Source organism: Schistocerca americana, chromosome 8 (assembly GCF_021461395.2).
Source record: "Schistocerca americana isolate TAMUIC-IGC-003095 chromosome 8, iqSchAmer2.1, whole genome shotgun sequence".
NCBI classification, from domain to species: domain Eukaryota; kingdom Metazoa; phylum Arthropoda; class Insecta; order Orthoptera; family Acrididae; genus Schistocerca; species Schistocerca americana.
The window spans coordinates 105,230,854-105,248,389 of NC_060126.1; the positions used below are offsets into that span (position 1 = coordinate 105,230,854).

Sequence of the window (17,536 nt, forward strand, 5' to 3'; positions counted from 1 at the left end):
TCTTGTACCGGCTTTTGTGGACTACATCCTTGTCATTTGATCGACAACGTCGACCCCAAATTTTGTTTCATTGTAGAATTGCACTGTTTCAGTATCTGAGACAAGAGCGAATTTGTCAGCCTTGAGGCATTCAGATCTAGTGGGCTTGGTGTCAAACCTCATATACTTCATTATTTCGGTCCCATAGTATGTCTGAAAAACTGAGGAGCCCATACTGTTGACCATAGGCTTTTGAGAGGAAAATTCTTTGCCCCATACACTCCTCTTGCCTACATTATGGCGACAAAAGCATCCAGTTCTTCAGTGTCTACTGTCCAGGAATCGTCTTGTGTTCGATGACGAGCCTCAGCTTCAGTACAGTGCTTGATGTGGCGCATCATGGAAGCACTGAAAATTAACCGCCAAGCACTAAGAAGTTTCCCACTTTGAATTTTCCTTTTAGCATATGATGTTGGTCCTGACTTCTCCCGCAAAATGCTATGACTTTGTAGACAACCTTAAAACATATGAAAAAAGAAGAGTATTTTTAGAATGTGTAATGTACTGATATTATATGAGTATATCTGTTCTTGTAATTTTACAAACTAAAACTCTACACAAAGAGCAGAAATATTACTGACCTGCATTAGAACCCACTGGTACAATTTTCCACACAGTCCCATCTTTTGCTGTTTCTTTTTCTCCATTAGGTTGCCCAGTATCAGTTTTTGACTGACTTCCGGGGGAAGCAAATGTTGTCCGGGTTGTTAATCTTAGACAGCTAGAATTTGGAACATCAGAAGGCATGCTGGATGTAGAAGCTTCATTTTCCCCTAAATTTAGTGGAAAACTGTCCTGGGCTGTGTTTACATCATCACATTTGTTGCACGAATCACATTCTTCATCTGCACACACTGGAACTACTACACTTTCTTCATTGCCCTGATCGCTATCGGAAAACTCAAATTCTTCACCTGAAGTTTCATCTTCTATTTTTCTCAGTTCTGCTAGTATTTCAGCGTCTGTTAGCCGCTTCTTGTATTCGTAGCTCATGATTGCAGGGACAACTCTCAGATACCGTCACAACAGACAATAACTGAAATCCCTGCGTCAACTAATCAACAATCAGCACTGGATTGAATGACATTGTTGTTGCATATTTGAACAACAAAGGGACAACAGTTGATGTGATTTCATACACAGTATTGCAAAGAAGTAGCCTCTAAATACAGAGAAATGTTGAAGGGGGCAAATTGGCCCCGCCGTCCTTCTAGGTGGTAAGCTTCATATTTCACAACCTAATAAAAATAGGACACTCCAAAATGCGGTGGTTAATATTTCATATGACTGATGAAAAGTCACAAAATATCAAGTCGCTCGAACTTTTGATTTGCTCAGAAAACAAGTGAAAAGATCGAAAAGGGGCGAATTTGGCCCCTCTGTCCTTCTAGTGTTAACACAAGTGTTCTGGTAGTAATTATCTGTAGTCAGAATCAGTATTAATTAATTCAATGTTCCTCACAGGTTAGCATCATATCCTTACAATCTCAGCAACATATAATTATTACACAACAGCAGGTTGAAATCCACATACTTCAAAACCAAACCCCACCACTATGACATCACAAAATTATCATAGCAGTCACAAACAAAAATACCACAGAGGATAGTATAAAATCATATTTCTCTTTGTTCAAAATCTGTATAAGGTCAACAAATGTATGTAATATTCTGAAATTTAGAACACAATAAATCCCTAACATGTCATCAACCTACGATCATAATTATGAACTTCATCATTATCACTATCACTATCATTAACATTATCATTATCACCACCACCACCATCAAAATAATAATCTTAACTCATCACTTCAAATCACATTCTAAATATTATCATCAGCCATATTATATTTCCATATGATTTTCATAGCCTCCAAAAGTTTTAATGTAATGTCTATGTAACATGTTATTCATTTCTATATATTCAACCATACTCAGAAAGACTGAATGTATAAACAGTGAGCATTTTTTTCTTTTTTAGAACAAATGTCAAATCTTTTATAAAAGTGCAAAATTTTCCTAAAATTAGCCTTACTTATTTAAATTACAAAATATCCTGAAACATCTCCAACACTTCTCTAACACAACATAGGAATCTTTCACTGAGACAGATATTTACTCTTGTAACTTTTCTGGCTTCAGCTAGTGCAAATATGAAAAAAATTCTTGCTTCATGTTGCAATATTTTCAAACATTAGTATAAACAATTTCATTTCTTTAAAAAAAAAAATCCTAATAAATTTTCTTATTAAATAGGCAATAGAATTACTGTGGGATCACTCTTAGCACTTGGTATCTAAATAACTACTAGCACAAAAGAATCTTCACCTATTGGGAGAGGATGGACAGACAGTCAAGGAACATGTGTAAAGGTAGGCAGATGAGTAGAAGAAAACCAGCAGTACGAGAAGACGAAAATGCAGAAGTAATACTGCAGTGGCTGGGACCCCTGAGTGTGACATATTCACGGTGTATACAGAAAACACAAATCCCCAAGGACAAAATTTCTAATGCTCATCTTCACCATCATTGACATCTGCATCTGTTTCTAGTAATGAAAGTCTGCTTGCTTATGATAATTTTTCCACATCCTTCTGCAAAATGCCAACCAGTAATGGACGTACACCACGCCTATGTAACAATGACTCAAATTCGAAACGATATTCTACGATTCCTCATCGTTGCATAGTTGTGTCCAGTTCTGGGCAACCCACATCTATGCCTTTAGTGCTGTAGCCTGTACAACCAGCAACTTTGTGATATGACAAATGCCATTTGTGAAGCTCGTTCATTCACTAATGTTTGATTTAAGCTTGATTACATAAAGCCATTTAGTATTGAGTTAAATTTTCTTGTTGACATCAGTGCTTAAGCATTAAAGCCACAGCCTCCCAAAAAGCTTGCTTTCAACATCCTACATTCACAAACAGTTGTATAACCTGAAAGCAAGGGGAAATTACAGATGTTATATCTCTTGAGGATGCAGCTTTACTGTATTGCTAAATCATAATGGCATTCTCTTGGGTACAATATTCATGAGGTAAAATAGTTCACCATTCAAATCTCTGGGACGAGATTTACTCAGGAGAATATTGTTATCAGGAAAAAAACTGACAGTTTATGGATCAGAGATATGTAGGCAAGTTAGAGAATTTAAAAAAAGAGATAGATATGTAAAAGTTAGATGTAGTAGAACTGAAGAAGTGTGGTTGCAAGAAGAATAGGACTTCTGGGCACATTAGTCCAATGTTGCCAGCACAGTATTAGAGAGGGGTAATGCAAGAGCAGTTCTAATAATGCAGAATAACATAAGAATGCAGAAAAGCTAATATGAACAGCCTAGTGACTCCATAATCACAGCCAAGACAGAAGCCAACACCAATCACAGTAACACAAAAGTATATGCTTACTGGCTTGGCAGATGAAGAGACTGCAAGAATGTACAATGAGAGAAAAAAATTTCAGGTAGTTAAAAAGAGACAAAAATTTAATTGTGATTGGAGACTATTATTCAGTAGTAGGAAATGGAAGAGGAAGAATGATAGTAGGAGAACATGGAGATCGGGCAGAGGGAGGGTTCCTATGGTTAATGGTCATATACATGGAACACATCTAGAGGGTTACAGATGGATTACGTAGGGTGCTTCAGGAGGAATAGTAGTATTTTAGAAGGTGGTACTATACACTAATTTGAATAAAACATTCCATATATAACCCATGTCCAACTTTTACTGGTTACAAAGAGAAATTTTCACATCGCATGTTGGCACTCAAGTGGCTAGGGGTTTCTTTATCAGTTGACATTGTTTTGTAGTTCAAGTTGTGCTAAAGTTTCACAGTTCAATTTTTCAACTGTGATTACGGCTTGTTGGCCAGTTCTGCTGTATTGTTTAAGCGTACCTCACGTACGTGCAAATTCCAAGCATGCTGATATGGTTTCATAATGAAAATGCTGGTCCTTGTAGAAAATGTGGTGCACAACATCCTAATCACAGAGTACCAGGTTCAAGACTGTTAAACTTGTGTTTCCAATAAAACTATGTGAGACTGGTGCAGTGCCAGCAGTCATATTTCATCTGATATGCAAATCAATAGCGTGCGAATGAACTGGACGACTGATTACATATATTTGGTAAAATATAGTCCTTCAACAAGAAATGCAGAATTTCTAAATGTATCACTGTTTCACATACAAAAGTATGGCAGCATTACACAAGCATGAGAAATAAAATAAAATTATATTTTTCTTCAATATTCTTTTTCTTGCTGTCTCAGTGTGATGTATCTGCACAAATATAAAGCAGAAATATTTATAATCTTGTAAATAAGTGAAACCAAAGATGAACTACATCACCAAAATATTTTTGGGTAGTTATACTGATGTGTAACGAGTATCTGCTATGACTTACTGACTGATGTATGACTGTTTTGTCTTCACCCCTGGCTGTGAATTGTAATCTGATATATGCTGAATAATAACTAATTATATCCACAGAAAAGTATCTGCAATTATTGTAGCCCCCAACAGATTTCCCTTACATGTTTTCATTACATGTACTATCTGTTCTAGAGAAAATATTTTGGGAAGGATAATGCATACTGTTCAAAGGCCTACAGACTGATAAGGTATCGTGTCTTGCTATTTAAGTATTTTCATTTCAAACAGAACCTGCATCTTTTTTAATACAAACTATGAATCAGTTTTGCCACCACTATCTATGGTGGAAACTAAATTAATGCTTTTCATAGTCGGACCATCAGCCTGATACACTCATTGGTCAGTAAGCAATAGCCATTTCATTTTCTTTTCAGGAAGTTAAATTAGTATTCTACAACATAAGTGATATTTTCAGATGTTTGGATTTAAATTCCATATGTCGTGCTGTGTGTCCTTTAGATAACAAATCTATAATTTATGCACCATATACTCTTGAGCAGATTTAATTACCTCTATCATTTGTATTTGTTCCTTACTCCTGGTTGAAGGATAAATTACGAGTCTCTGTATGTGTCATTTACAGTGAGTTCAACACCTTCAAAAAGGAGATGAGGGTAGACAATTGGAATTTTGTAACTGGCTGTTTGCATATTGCTGAGTAATCCCATTAATATTGTTTACTGATGATGTCACTTTCACTAATGTTGGTATCAGTAATACTCTTCACATCACTGGTTCAACAAAGACTCACATCCCTTTGTAAACACATTTTGAAGAATGTTTATCTGTAAATGTTTGGTGTGATACAGTAAGATATACAGTTGATGGGGTCCCTTGTGTTACTGCATCATGTTACAGTGCGCCATTATCCAAACTTTCTTGGAAATGAGCTTCCAGCATTACTGGAAGATACTTCTTTGGCAACAAGGATGGGTATACTTGTATTCTTCCAGCATGACAGGGCTCTACCCATTCTAGTCCTCAGGTAACACCTCATCTAAATCTAACATGCCCCATAATAAGGATCGGCAGAAACGGACCTATTTATTGGGCACCAAGGTCTCTGGACCTTACCTGTTTTGGTTTTGCCTGTGGGGATGGCTAAAAAGTAAAGTCTATAAACAACAAGTAAACATAAGAGATGAATAGATTTTTCACATTATGAGTAGTGCTGCCCTCTTGAAAAAACACTAAGACAACCTCAGAAGAGCTAGACATGGTATTCTCAAGAGAATACCTAAGGGTTCTGAAGTCAGAGTAAAACTTTATGAAAATTACTTCTGCACTTAATCTTATACATTTGCTTGAGTCATTCTTTGAGCATTTGTTTGGATAAAATTCTAATAACTGTATCTCTGTAATCAATTGGACACCTTACATAGAAGTAGTTATTCGAATTAGCCTACAGCAGCGGTAGATCACATGTAAGCACTGTGAAACTACAGCACTTGTTTCCTCTTGATACTAGAGATGAAATTTAATTTAATGAGCCATTTTTACTTTTGTACAACATATAATCCTTAAGCAAGTCAGTAGCCATAGTTCATGGAAAATATACAAAAATCTTTGTATGGAACTGTGCATTTCATAGACCCAGTGGTATGGGGCTTGACTGTTGCATGCATGGGCACATAGGGAGCTGCACACAAGGCTGCAAGGAAGAGGGAACACTGTTGCTTCTGCAGTGCCGACCCTAATGTGTTGGTGGAAGGTAGTTTTCCTTCTCTGTTTCACTGTATGTGGTGTGCTTAACTGTGTACCACTCTCTTGAATGATTTAAAGTACGGAGTTACATTATCTTGCTTCCAGCAATTCTATTTTGATTCATTTTAGTGAGGCATTAGACTTTCAATGAGCATAATACACTCCTGGAAATGGAAAAAAGAACACATTGACACCGGTGTGTCACACCCACCATACTTGCTCCGGACACTGCGAGAGGGCTGTACAAGCAATGATCACACGCACGGCACAGCGGACACACCAGGAACCGCGGTGTTGGCCGTCGAATGGCGCTAGCTGCGCAGCATTTGTGCACCGCCGCCGTCAGTGTCAGCCAGTTTGCCGTGGCATACGGAGCTCCATCGCAGTCTTTAACACTGGTAGCATGCCGCGACAGCTTGGACGTGAACCGTATGTGCAGTTGACGGACTTTGAGCGAGGGCGTATAGTGGGCATGCGGGAGGCCGGGTGGACGTACCGCCGAATTGCTCAACACGTGGGGCGTGAGGTCTCCACAGTACATCGATGTTGTCGCCAGTGGTCGGCGGAAGGTGCACGTGCCCGTCGACCTGGGACCGGACCGCAGCGACGCACGGATGCACGCCAAGACCGTAGGATCCTACGCAGTGCCGTAGGGGACCGCACCGCCACTTCCCAGCAAATTAGGGACACTGTTGCTCCTGGGGTATCGGCGAGGACCATTCGCAACCGTCTCCATGAAGCTGGGCTACGGTCCCGCACACCGTTAGGCCGTCTTCCGCTCGCGCCCCAACATCGTGCAGCCCGCCTCCAGTGGTGTCGCGACAGGCGTGAATGGAGGGACGAATGGAGACGTGTCGTCTTCAGCGATGAGAGTCGCTTCTGCCTTGGTGCCAATGATGGTCGTATGCGTGTTTGGCGCCGTGCAGGTGAGCGCCACAATCAGGACTGCATACGACCGAGGCACACAGGGCCAACACCCGGCATCATGGTGTGGGGAGCGATCTCCTACACTGGCCGTACACCACTGGTGATCGTCGAGGGGACACTGAACAGTGCACGGTACATCCAAACCGTCATCAAACCCATCGTTCTACCATTCCTAGACCGGCAAGGGAACTTGCTGTTCCAACAGGACAATGCACGTCCGCATGTATCCCGTGCCACCCAACGTGCTCTAGAAGGTGTAAGTCAACTACCCTGGCCAGCAAGATCTCCGGATCTGTCCCCCATTGAGCATGTTTGGGACTGGATGAAGCGTCGTCTCACGCGGTCTGCACGTCCAGCACGAACGCTGGTCCAACTGAGGCGCCAGGTGGAAATGGCATGGCAAGCCATTCCACAGGACTACATCCAGCATCTCTACGATCGTCTCCATGGGAGAATAGCAGCCTGCATTGCTGCGAAAGGTGGAAATACACTGTACTAGTGCCGACATTGTGCATGCTCTGTTGCCTGTGTCTATGTGCCAGTGGTTCTGTCAGTGTGATCATGTGATGTATCTGACCCCAGGAATGTGTCAATAAAGTTTCCCCTTCCTGGGACAATGAATTCACGGTGTTCTTATTTCAATTTCCAGGAGTGTATAAAGGTTAAAATAAACTTTGAAATGTTATCCAAAATAGACTGCATTTTCTTTTGTGGAACACTTGAAACTCCCATATATGGACTTGATGAAAAAGACGATTCAGTAAATTCTGGAGTATTTAGAGGTTTACAAATATTTCACATCTAAATTAGCTTCAGATTTGAAGAATAACTTAGAACTCAGTGCTGTCTTCAAAGGTGCTTCCAAGGCCACTGAAAGAGATGCTTGGCTGCATACTACGAAGGAGGTATGGGTGGAAGTTAGAAAAGCTTCCTCTGCAGCTCTCGTGTCTGATGACCCAACAGATATTTTGGAACACATTTCAATCATTCTTGTTCCACATTACATGTCAAATGGAAAAATATTTGAACGTTTTTGGGGACTTTACTCCAGAAACAAAAATTCAGATGGCATATCAAAGCATATTTTAGAACAATAGGACATAATCCTTCAAGGAAATGGACAAAAAAAGATGACATTTGACAGTGCAAATGTCATGAAAGGTAAACCAAGAAAAACAGGAATGCAAGCAAAAATAAAACCAGTTTATCGTAATTCACATTTCATTCACTGCTATACACATCAGCGTAATTTAATAATGAGAAACACAGCAAGTATTGCTACAAATGGAAGAGTATTTTTCTCAGACATTCTAGCTATTCCAGTATTCTTCTCAAGATTACCATTCTTAAGAAGTACATGGATTCCATGCCCATCTTCCACAAGGTGGAACTTCACGATAGTTCATGAAAATGTGCCACCTTTAAAATATAAAAAACAGCCTTACTGAAATTCAGTGAAAATAAAATGCAGATCAAACCATTGCAGATGCAACAGGAATTTTAAAATACATGAATGATTTTTTGTAAGATTATGCTTCATTTTTAAATAATTTACAACCAAATGTGGTCTCAAAAAATTAGTACGTTGAAAGTTAATGAATATGTAACAATATTCAAAACTGCTATTTTATACTTAAGAAATTCAAAGTACAGCGAGAATTCTTCAAAAATACTCATGACAGAAGCTAAGAAAGTGTGTGACTGCATATGTGTTGACGAAACGGACAGATATTATTCTACCAAATACTTAGCAGCACGAGAAATGCTTTGCTACTTTTGAGAACGAACATCATACACAATAGATGGTACTGTCCAATGAAGCATTTTCCACGAATGATGAAGCAGAGCTCAAAACTGAACTAAAAGTATACTGTATGTTTGATATTCATGAATACTGAAAATTAAATGAGCTCCTGTAATTTATCTTGAGGGGAAAATAGAACTGCACAATGATGTTCTTAGTGAAATTGTGAAACGTATAAAAATCCTCTTTACAGTTCAGATAACTATATCTGAGGTACACCACTGCTTTTCAACACTAAAAAGAATAATAACTTTTCTAAAAAGCAGTATGAAGTTGAAAAGACTAAATGTGCTTGCAGCATTTTCAAAAGAGAAAAAACTAAAGTCAAGGAGAAAATTACTGAATTTTTGGACAAACTGAAAGAAGAAGAATAGATTTCCTTGTTTAATAAATAGACCAAACTTGAACAGTGACAATTTGGGTTATAGTAAGTAAAAAATATAAAGTTTCATAATAAATTTTCTTTTTATACATGTTTGTTTTTCTTTACACAATTTTAAAACAAAGACTACAAATTTTTTGGGACAGCACCTCCACTAATTTTGGCTGCATGGCATCACTGGTCTACATAATACTGGCAGGCTGCCCTGGCTCCATATGTGCAGCACCAAGTACATACAGCCAGACAATTTTGTCTCGCACAGCAGTGATTTTGTTTACGAACCACTGTGTATAGTTACAATTTAAATTCACTTTACAACTCTAGGTAACTGAATACCATCACATTCTTATAGTACAAAGCACCATCGCCGACCCACGCATAACTGGTAGGAAGCACGCTCTGCCACAAAAAGTGGTAGGAAGCACTCTCCACCATGCAACATCTGTATGGACCAACATCTGTCATGTAACACTGATAATGAGAGCCTTCTGCCAGGCAGAATCGTTTGGATGCACGCACTGCTACACAACATTAGTATGAAGCAACCCCTGGCACAGATCAGTATGAAGTATCTTTTGCCGCATAACATTAGTATCGCAGTCTTTTTCATGTACGGATGATTCCAAGGAGTTCTATTGTTAAATGGCAATGGAACTGTTTACAGAGCAGCAGGAGACTTTCAATTCATAATCATGCAGCCAATTTGTATGAAATATTTCTAAATTGTACACACAAACCTTTCTTGTTACTCATTCTATCTGTTAGTGCAAATTGTACCAAAATCAGTACACCATCTGTTCAAAAGTATCTAGACAGTCGTATGTCATGCAGAACTGACCATTAAATGCTACAAGAGGTGGATCTACAAGTGTATAAGAAGGTGTCGAGTACTGTATTGTCAGCACAGAAGCAGTAACAGCAGAATGGTCAAGTCACTGAATGTCACCTGAGTAACAAATCCATCAGAAACATTTAAAAGCTGCCCAAGTCGACTGTTGGTAATATGACTGTGAAGTGGAAATGCTAAGGAACAGCCACAGCTAAACCAAGATCAGGTGGACCTCATGTTGTGACAGAATTTTACTTTAGGATTACTAAAGGTGGATGTAAAAAATCACATGAAATCAGCCAAAGGAATCACTTGTGAGTTCCAAAGTGTTACCAGCAGTCTAACCGGCACAATGATTGTACAGTGCTCAAGCAGCTCCTCATAAGCCATGAAATTCTGTAGTCAGTGTTAAGCAATAATTGAAGTGAGATAAAGAATGATGCCACTGGTCAGTGAATGACTGAAAACAAGTGATTTGAAGAGATGAATCATGCGATACCCTCTGGCAAGCTAACGAAAGGGATTGGATGTGGTGAATCTGTGGAGAATGTTATCTGCCACCATGTTTAGTATCAACAGTGAAGTATGCAGGTGGTAGTATTACAGCAAGGGACTGTTTTCTGTGGTTAGGCACCTGTGATACAGTGATCTGTGGACAATTATCCTTGAAATGGACTAGCCTGGCCATACTCCTGACCTGAGCCCAATAGAACACTTATGGAATGAGTTAGAACACTGACTTTAGTCCAGACCCCAGCGTCCATCATCACTACTTTCTCCAGTTTTGGCTCTCGACAAAAAATGGGCCACCATTCTTCCACAGATATTCGAACACCTCATTTATAATGTTGCCAGCAGAGTTAATGGCATCAAAGGTGAAGGATGGATACACCCAACATTAATGTCCACTAATTGGTGTCCAGAAACTTTTGATCAGATAGTGTACATATAGAAACTCTTTGGTCTAACCCCACACAAGGGTGTAGAGGCCTCACATAATAAGCCACTTGACAACCTGCCTCCATGAATCTATCTTGAGCATGTTGACTCCTTGCTGCAAGCCATTCCAATCAGAGTCTTAATTAATACAGCAATCCTGAAAAAACCGTATATGAAGGTAAGCTGATTTCAAGATCAGATTTTATACTGCAAAATATTTTCTGGGACAGATTGATCACTGGCCATAATTCATTGGTTATGAACTGCAAATTAAAACTGATGAAACTGCAGAAAGACTGAAAATTAAGGAGACAGGGAACTGTATAAGTCAAAGAATTCAAGAGGATGGTGAGAGTTCCACAGGCAGCATTATGCACCAATTGACTTAAACAAGGAAAATAAATACAATAGGAAATATGTGGGTAGTTTTGAGAGACAAAATAGTGAAAGCAGCAGAGGATTAAATATGCAAAAAGTCAAAACCCAGAAGAAATCCTTAGATAGCACAGGAGTTACTGAATTTGACTGACGAAAAGCTGTATGAATATCCAGAGGTCAGACAGGAAACCAGTATGAAACAAATAAGGGAAGGCTTAAGGTGGGAGGAATATATGTAGGTAAATATGATACCACAAAACAAATTTGACAGAGGACTGAAAGACAGAAGTTGAAACAATACCACTGAGCCAGATGACATTCTTTCTAAGTACAAGAATTTAATAGCTCCTATTCCAAGGAGGGTCACTACTGCCACATGTGATTACTGCTAATCCATTAGTTAAGACATCAAGGTTGTGAACACATTATTTATAGAAAAATATAAAAGCTGGTAGAATTTGACCCTGGATAAGATCACTCTGTGTTGGAATGTGTGAAGCCATACTGGCCCTACAACTTATCTTAGAAGATATGTTGAAGAAAAAGCTTTTGACAGTGTGGACTAGAATCTACTCTTTAAAACTCTGCAGGTAGCAAGGCTACAGTAAAGGAAGTGATAGGTTATTTTCAACTTGTTTAGAATCCAGACTAGTATTAAGAACTGAAGGAGGACTGAGTGAGACAGGGTTGTAGCCTGTTACCAATGCTATACAATGTATACATTGAGAAAGCTGTGAAGGAAACCTAGGAGAAATTTGTGAACAGTATTGAAGACAAGGACAAGAAATAAAAACTTTGAAGTTCATCAATAACATTATAGTTCTATCAGAGTCAGCAAAGAAATTGTAATGCCAGCTGAATGCAATAGATAATGCTTTAAAATAAGGTTATAAGATGAACATAAATAAAAGTGAAAAAAGGGTAATGGAATGCACTCTAACTGCATCCGGCAGTGCTGAGGGAATTTTATTACAAAAATTAGACAGTAAAAGTAGAAGATGTGTTTGCTATTTGGGCAGCAAAATTAATTAACAGTGACTAAAATAGAGAGGATATAAGACAAATGGACGATACATAATAAATATTTCTGAAAAACTGAATTTCATTATACTGATTATAATTTTCTGAAAATATTTGCCTGGACTGTATCCTTGTATGAAAGTAAAATGTGAATGATAAACAACTCAGATAAAACAAATGAAGTTTTGATCTTGGTGCTACAGGACAGTAATAAATATCAGATAAGAAGATTATATAACTAAGAAGTATTGAACCAAACTGAGAGATAAGTATAGGGTAATTTTAATCAAAGTTAAACTTTCAAAATACGGTAGAAATAACACCACTAGTCAAAATGACGTCAAATCCCAATGGAACATTATCAGAGGAGGAGGAAAACATATGCCAGAAGAAAAAAAAAATAGTGTGAAAACTGATCATTAAATGGTGCTGTATGTGTCAGAATACATAAATGAAAACACTTGTCATGCACATGATTCACTGAAGTTGGTATAAACATGCCGGGTACAAGGTTTTTCCTCCTTTCGCACCTGTGATGTTAGATGACTGTCTCAGTGCAGGATTGCACTCTGCTTGTAAAGCTGTATTACAAGAATGGTGACTGTGCACACGTCATTCTGCAGAAGTTCCGGACACTGATGGGTTTTGAGAAATGCGTTGGTTCGATGACTGCCATGGGTCTGGAGAAAATGATTCGGTCAAAAAAAGACAGGTTTCTTTCGGTGTGCAACCTGGTGAAGGGAGGAAACAAACTGATTCAACGTCAGTGGAATCAGTGACCACAGCGATGCAGGAGGAGATGAGTGGTGGCGTGCGGACACTGGACATACCTGTGAACACGATGCATAAAATTGTACAAAACATCCTTCTTTGCTACCCATTCAAAATTACCCATGTGCATGGGTTACTTCCTGTTTATCTGCCAGCAACAGACCTTTCCTTTAGAATTTATTGCTCACATGGAAGTGGACAATGATTGGCCGTGGGACAGTTTGTGGACAGACAAAGCCCATTTCCATCTGACAGGATATGTCAATACACAGAACTGTCGAATATGGGCAATGGAAAATCCACACGCTTATCAACCAGTACCACTTCATCGTGAAAAGGTCACTTTGTGGTGCGGGTTTGGCATCATTTACCATAGGGCCATATTTTTTCAAAGAGACAGGTGCTTCCAGTCCTGTTACCTGTATCGTCAGTGGTAAGCACTATGAATGTCTTTTGCACAACAACGTCATTCCAGCTCTCCAACAGCATGGATGGAATCATTTTTATGTAAGATGGCACAACTCTGCACATTGCAAATCCAGCTATGCAGCTGCTGAAGCGCCATTTTGGAAATGCTAGAATTATCAGTCACCATTTCCCTACAGCCTCGCTGTCCTGATCAACTGATCTTAATCCGTGTGACTTCTGGCTGTGGGGCTATCTGAAAGATGATGTGTTCAGTGTTCCAATTGCAAATTTAGCCGCATTGAAAGCACACATTGCACAACACATTCTGAACGGGACCCTGGAAACACTTCAATTGATTGTGGAACATGTTGTTTCTCAGTTTCAACTTGCAGAAAACGGTGGACAGCATATTGAACATGTTTTGCACCAGTCACACGGAAATTAATAATCCAATTTGATTGACACTTTTTATGTGATTTTTGGCCTCAGGGCAATTAAAACCCGATTTCTCCCATACAATGTGATATGACCTTGCCGTGGGGGATGGACTTACGTAGCTAACGGTATCACACCTGTACACCCACACACACTGAGTAGTACAGTTTGTTTAATGTCAAGTGTACACCTTAGGCATTGTTGTATGATTCATTTGTTATTTGTAGTCAACCACTATTAAGTTATGATGCTTACAGCACCATCTATTGGTTCATTTTGTAAATATTTGTCTTCTGCCATACATTTTCCCCCTTCTCCGATAATATTCCATTGCAATCTGAAGTCATTCTGACCAGTTGCGTTATTCCTACAGTGGTTGGAAAGTTTAACTTTCATTATAATCACCCTGTATATTTATGACAAAACTTGTCTAAAAGAAAGGAATGGTGGATAGATCACAGCTGAGGCATTATTGAGGATGATGCAAGGCAGCAATGATTATCATCATCATCATTACCAACATGCAGAGTAGTTTATAATACATTAAAGTCCACCTCCTCTCCCCAGCACTTCAGGGATGGCCTGACGGTTCACAAAATTTTGTAACCTATATAACACTGGCATTTGTGTCAATGAGGATGGTGGGATCTCCAAGGGCTGCCCTGATATAAGTTTATTAGACAACGTATCCAAGATATGCTAAACCGAAAAGTGGCCCACCACAAACTTCACAGAGCGCTGGATCCTCCTGCCACAGGAGGAAACTTTGCGTTAAAGGGCTCTGTTGTGTGTGCAGTCTCGTGAGAAGCACTTTCTTTCACTGGTGACGTTGGTATGATGTCTTCCACGCCTGCATGGCTGATTTGACTGACCATCGTTTGTTTCTCATCACTTTCAACCATTCAGTTTCCTACTGATTAGCCTGTCAGATAATGAGATGATGGCATGCAAAGAGATGCCACATCAATGTACAAAATCATCCTGACATTCTCCTTTGGCTGCTTTGTCGGCTAATGACCACATTGCAATGGGGTTGGAGACACTGTCAGAGATCATGGATTAGCTGAATCAACTGGCCTACCAGATACATTTGGTGGATTGCATGTAACACCCTGAGAGTCAGAAGAGACAAGAAACCTTGTCCTGTGACGCATTCGAGTCCACTCCATTGCCGTCATAATGCCACATAACTCTGCATCATGATTTGTAAATTGTTCTGGGAGGCACATTTTGAAAACCCTTTCAGAGAAACAACCTGAACAGAAAAATGGATTCTCTTGCTGGGATCCTTCTGTATAAACAATGATAAAACTGTGGTACATAGTTAAAATTTAAGAAAACAGAGTTGTAGAAACGTAATCTGAAGTGCAAATTTTCTAGTACTGTGTCAAGCTTCCACGATTCCAAAGTCACTCACAGAAGAGAGAGAGTCCGCAAAAAGTGGACAGATCCAGTCATAGGAGTCAAACTATAAAACAAGGCAGTTAAAACACACACAAAGTAGAAGGCATACAAGAAGACTAAATCTAAAAACTGGAAAAAAAGAGTAGTCGTTCCACAGGGGCTCCAAGACTGAGAAAACATGAAGAGAAGGCCCCAACCACAACCATCCTGCCCCTGCTCCAGGAGTAAAGCAAAAGCTCATTTTCATGGAGAGTACTGAGGACCATTTCAACCATCCATGAATCGTCTGCTCATATTAAAATTAAGGAATCTGGAAGACTATACTTAATATGAAGGGCCAAATGATAAGGACATTCCACCAGTATATGGGATACTGTCTGTCTGGCTCCACAACCACATTATTGGGGTGGTTCATTATGCAAGAGGAAACAATGGGTGAACCTGGTACGATCAATGTGTAGACGGCATAAGACAGTGGACTTCTTCCGAGAGGAATGGAAGGAAGAGCACCAAATGGTGATAGTCTCCTTGATTGTGCAGAGTTTATTACTGAGAGCAGTAGCATACCAGATGTCATGCCACTTTTGGGCAAAGAGAGATTTAACGTAAATCCACTGCTGGAATCATTAAAGGGAATGGGGGATAAGTATCTGCTTCTCTAGCCAAACGGTCAACCAGTTCATTCCCTGGATGTCCACAGCATTTGGGACCCAGAGAAAGACAACAGAGCAGGTGGCACAGCCAACGGCAGAGAGGTGGTCATGGACAGCAGAGACCAAAGTGTGACGAGAGTGATATCGGTCGATTCCCTGCAGGCCGCTCATTGAATCAGTAGATATTAAAAGTCTGTGGAGGAAAGCCTGAGTAACAAAATGGAGGGCCCTATTGATGGCTACAGCTCTGCTGTGAACACAATATATGATCCCGGCAGTAAATGGTGTTCCAAGCCAACAGGAGCGTGAAATCATATCCCGCCTTATCAGTGTAGAAGACGGTAGCACTCTGGAACTCTGCGAGGATTGAACATACAAAGTGCTGGAAGGCCATAGGGGTTACAGAGACCTCAGGACCCTGGAATAGGTCAGTACTAATCTGTGATCTAGATACCATCCAAGAGGGGAGGGGGGAAGGGGGGGGGAGGAAATACATGGGGCATGTTCTGATGAGTGAAGATAGAGATCCCAACAGAGGGAAGTGAGGCACATTCAAACCAGCAATCTCATTTGTGGGTGATTATCGGGAGGAGACATCCCTTGTTTGCGAAGAGGATGAGGTACACGGGATGGTCAGGGAATCAGCAAATGGCGACTGTGTAAGAAAACAGAAGTTGGCTCCATTGTTTTTTTAGAGGGAAAGGCTCCAGTAGCCAGATGCACCCCACAATGGTAGACAGGATCAAGAACTTTCAGAGTGGACGGAGCCTCTGAGGCATAAACCTGACTACCATAATCTTGTCTGGACAAGACCAGAGTGCAGTAAAGATGGAAAAGAGTAGCACAGTCTGCACCTGAAGATGTGTAAGTCAGGAGGTGGAGAACATTAAGCTCCCACATGCATGTAGTCTTCAGGTGGAGAATATGGGGCAGCTACACCAGCTTTTTATCAAAAATAAAGCCCAAGAAATGGGACTGTGCTACAGCATCTAGGAGCTGGTCGCTTAAATGAAGTTCTGGATCGGAGGGCAATGACAAATATGCATAACGTGTGTTTTGGAGGGAGAAAACTGGAATCCACGGGAGGTGGCTCATGCAGAAGCCCATCAGATGGCAACTCGGAGTCAGTGTTCAGCAGATGCTACTGAGTGGGAACTGCACCAGATGCAAAAATCTGTTGACATACAACACCGGGGTAACCAGGGGCCCAACAGATATTACAAACCCATTGATGGCTATGTGGAAGAGTATGACAATTAACACTGAACCCTGTGGGATATTCTCCCGAACCCAAGGGATGCTGAGTGAAGCGCAAACTCAAACCCGGAAAACTCACGGATAAAAATTGGAAGGGGACCACAAAACGAAAGCCCTAGTCATGGAGGGTAACTAAAATGTGATG

General features: G+C 40.1%; 1 protein-coding gene and 1 pseudogene across 1 annotated transcript; one reads left to right on the plus strand and one right to left on the minus strand.

Annotated features, from left to right (window-relative positions):
• Nucleotides 1–269: 269 nt before the first annotated feature.
• On the minus strand, nucleotides 270–1,032 carry LOC124545599. Its single transcript, XM_047124548.1, has 2 exons — nucleotides 621–1,032; nucleotides 270–496 (listed from the first exon to the last, which is right to left on the minus strand). The coding sequence occupies exons 1-2, from the start codon at nucleotides 1,030–1,032 to the stop codon at nucleotides 270–272; spliced, it is 639 nt and encodes a 212-aa protein (XP_046980504.1).
• Nucleotides 1,033–8,241: 7,209 nt separating this feature from the next.
• On the plus strand, nucleotides 8,242–9,275 carry LOC124545600 (annotated as a pseudogene).
• Nucleotides 9,276–17,536: the final 8,261 nt, after the last annotated feature.

Excerpts from the sequence above, each read along its gene's own strand:
- LOC124545599 (XM_047124548.1), bottom strand. The coding sequence starts at position 1,032 with ATGAGCTACGAATACAAGAAGCGGCTAACAGACGCTGAAATACTAGCA. Across the intron at positions 497-620 it reads ACCAGTGGGTTCTAATGCAG|GTTGTCTACAAAGTCATAGC; the intron begins GTCAGTAATATT and ends ATATGTTTTAAG.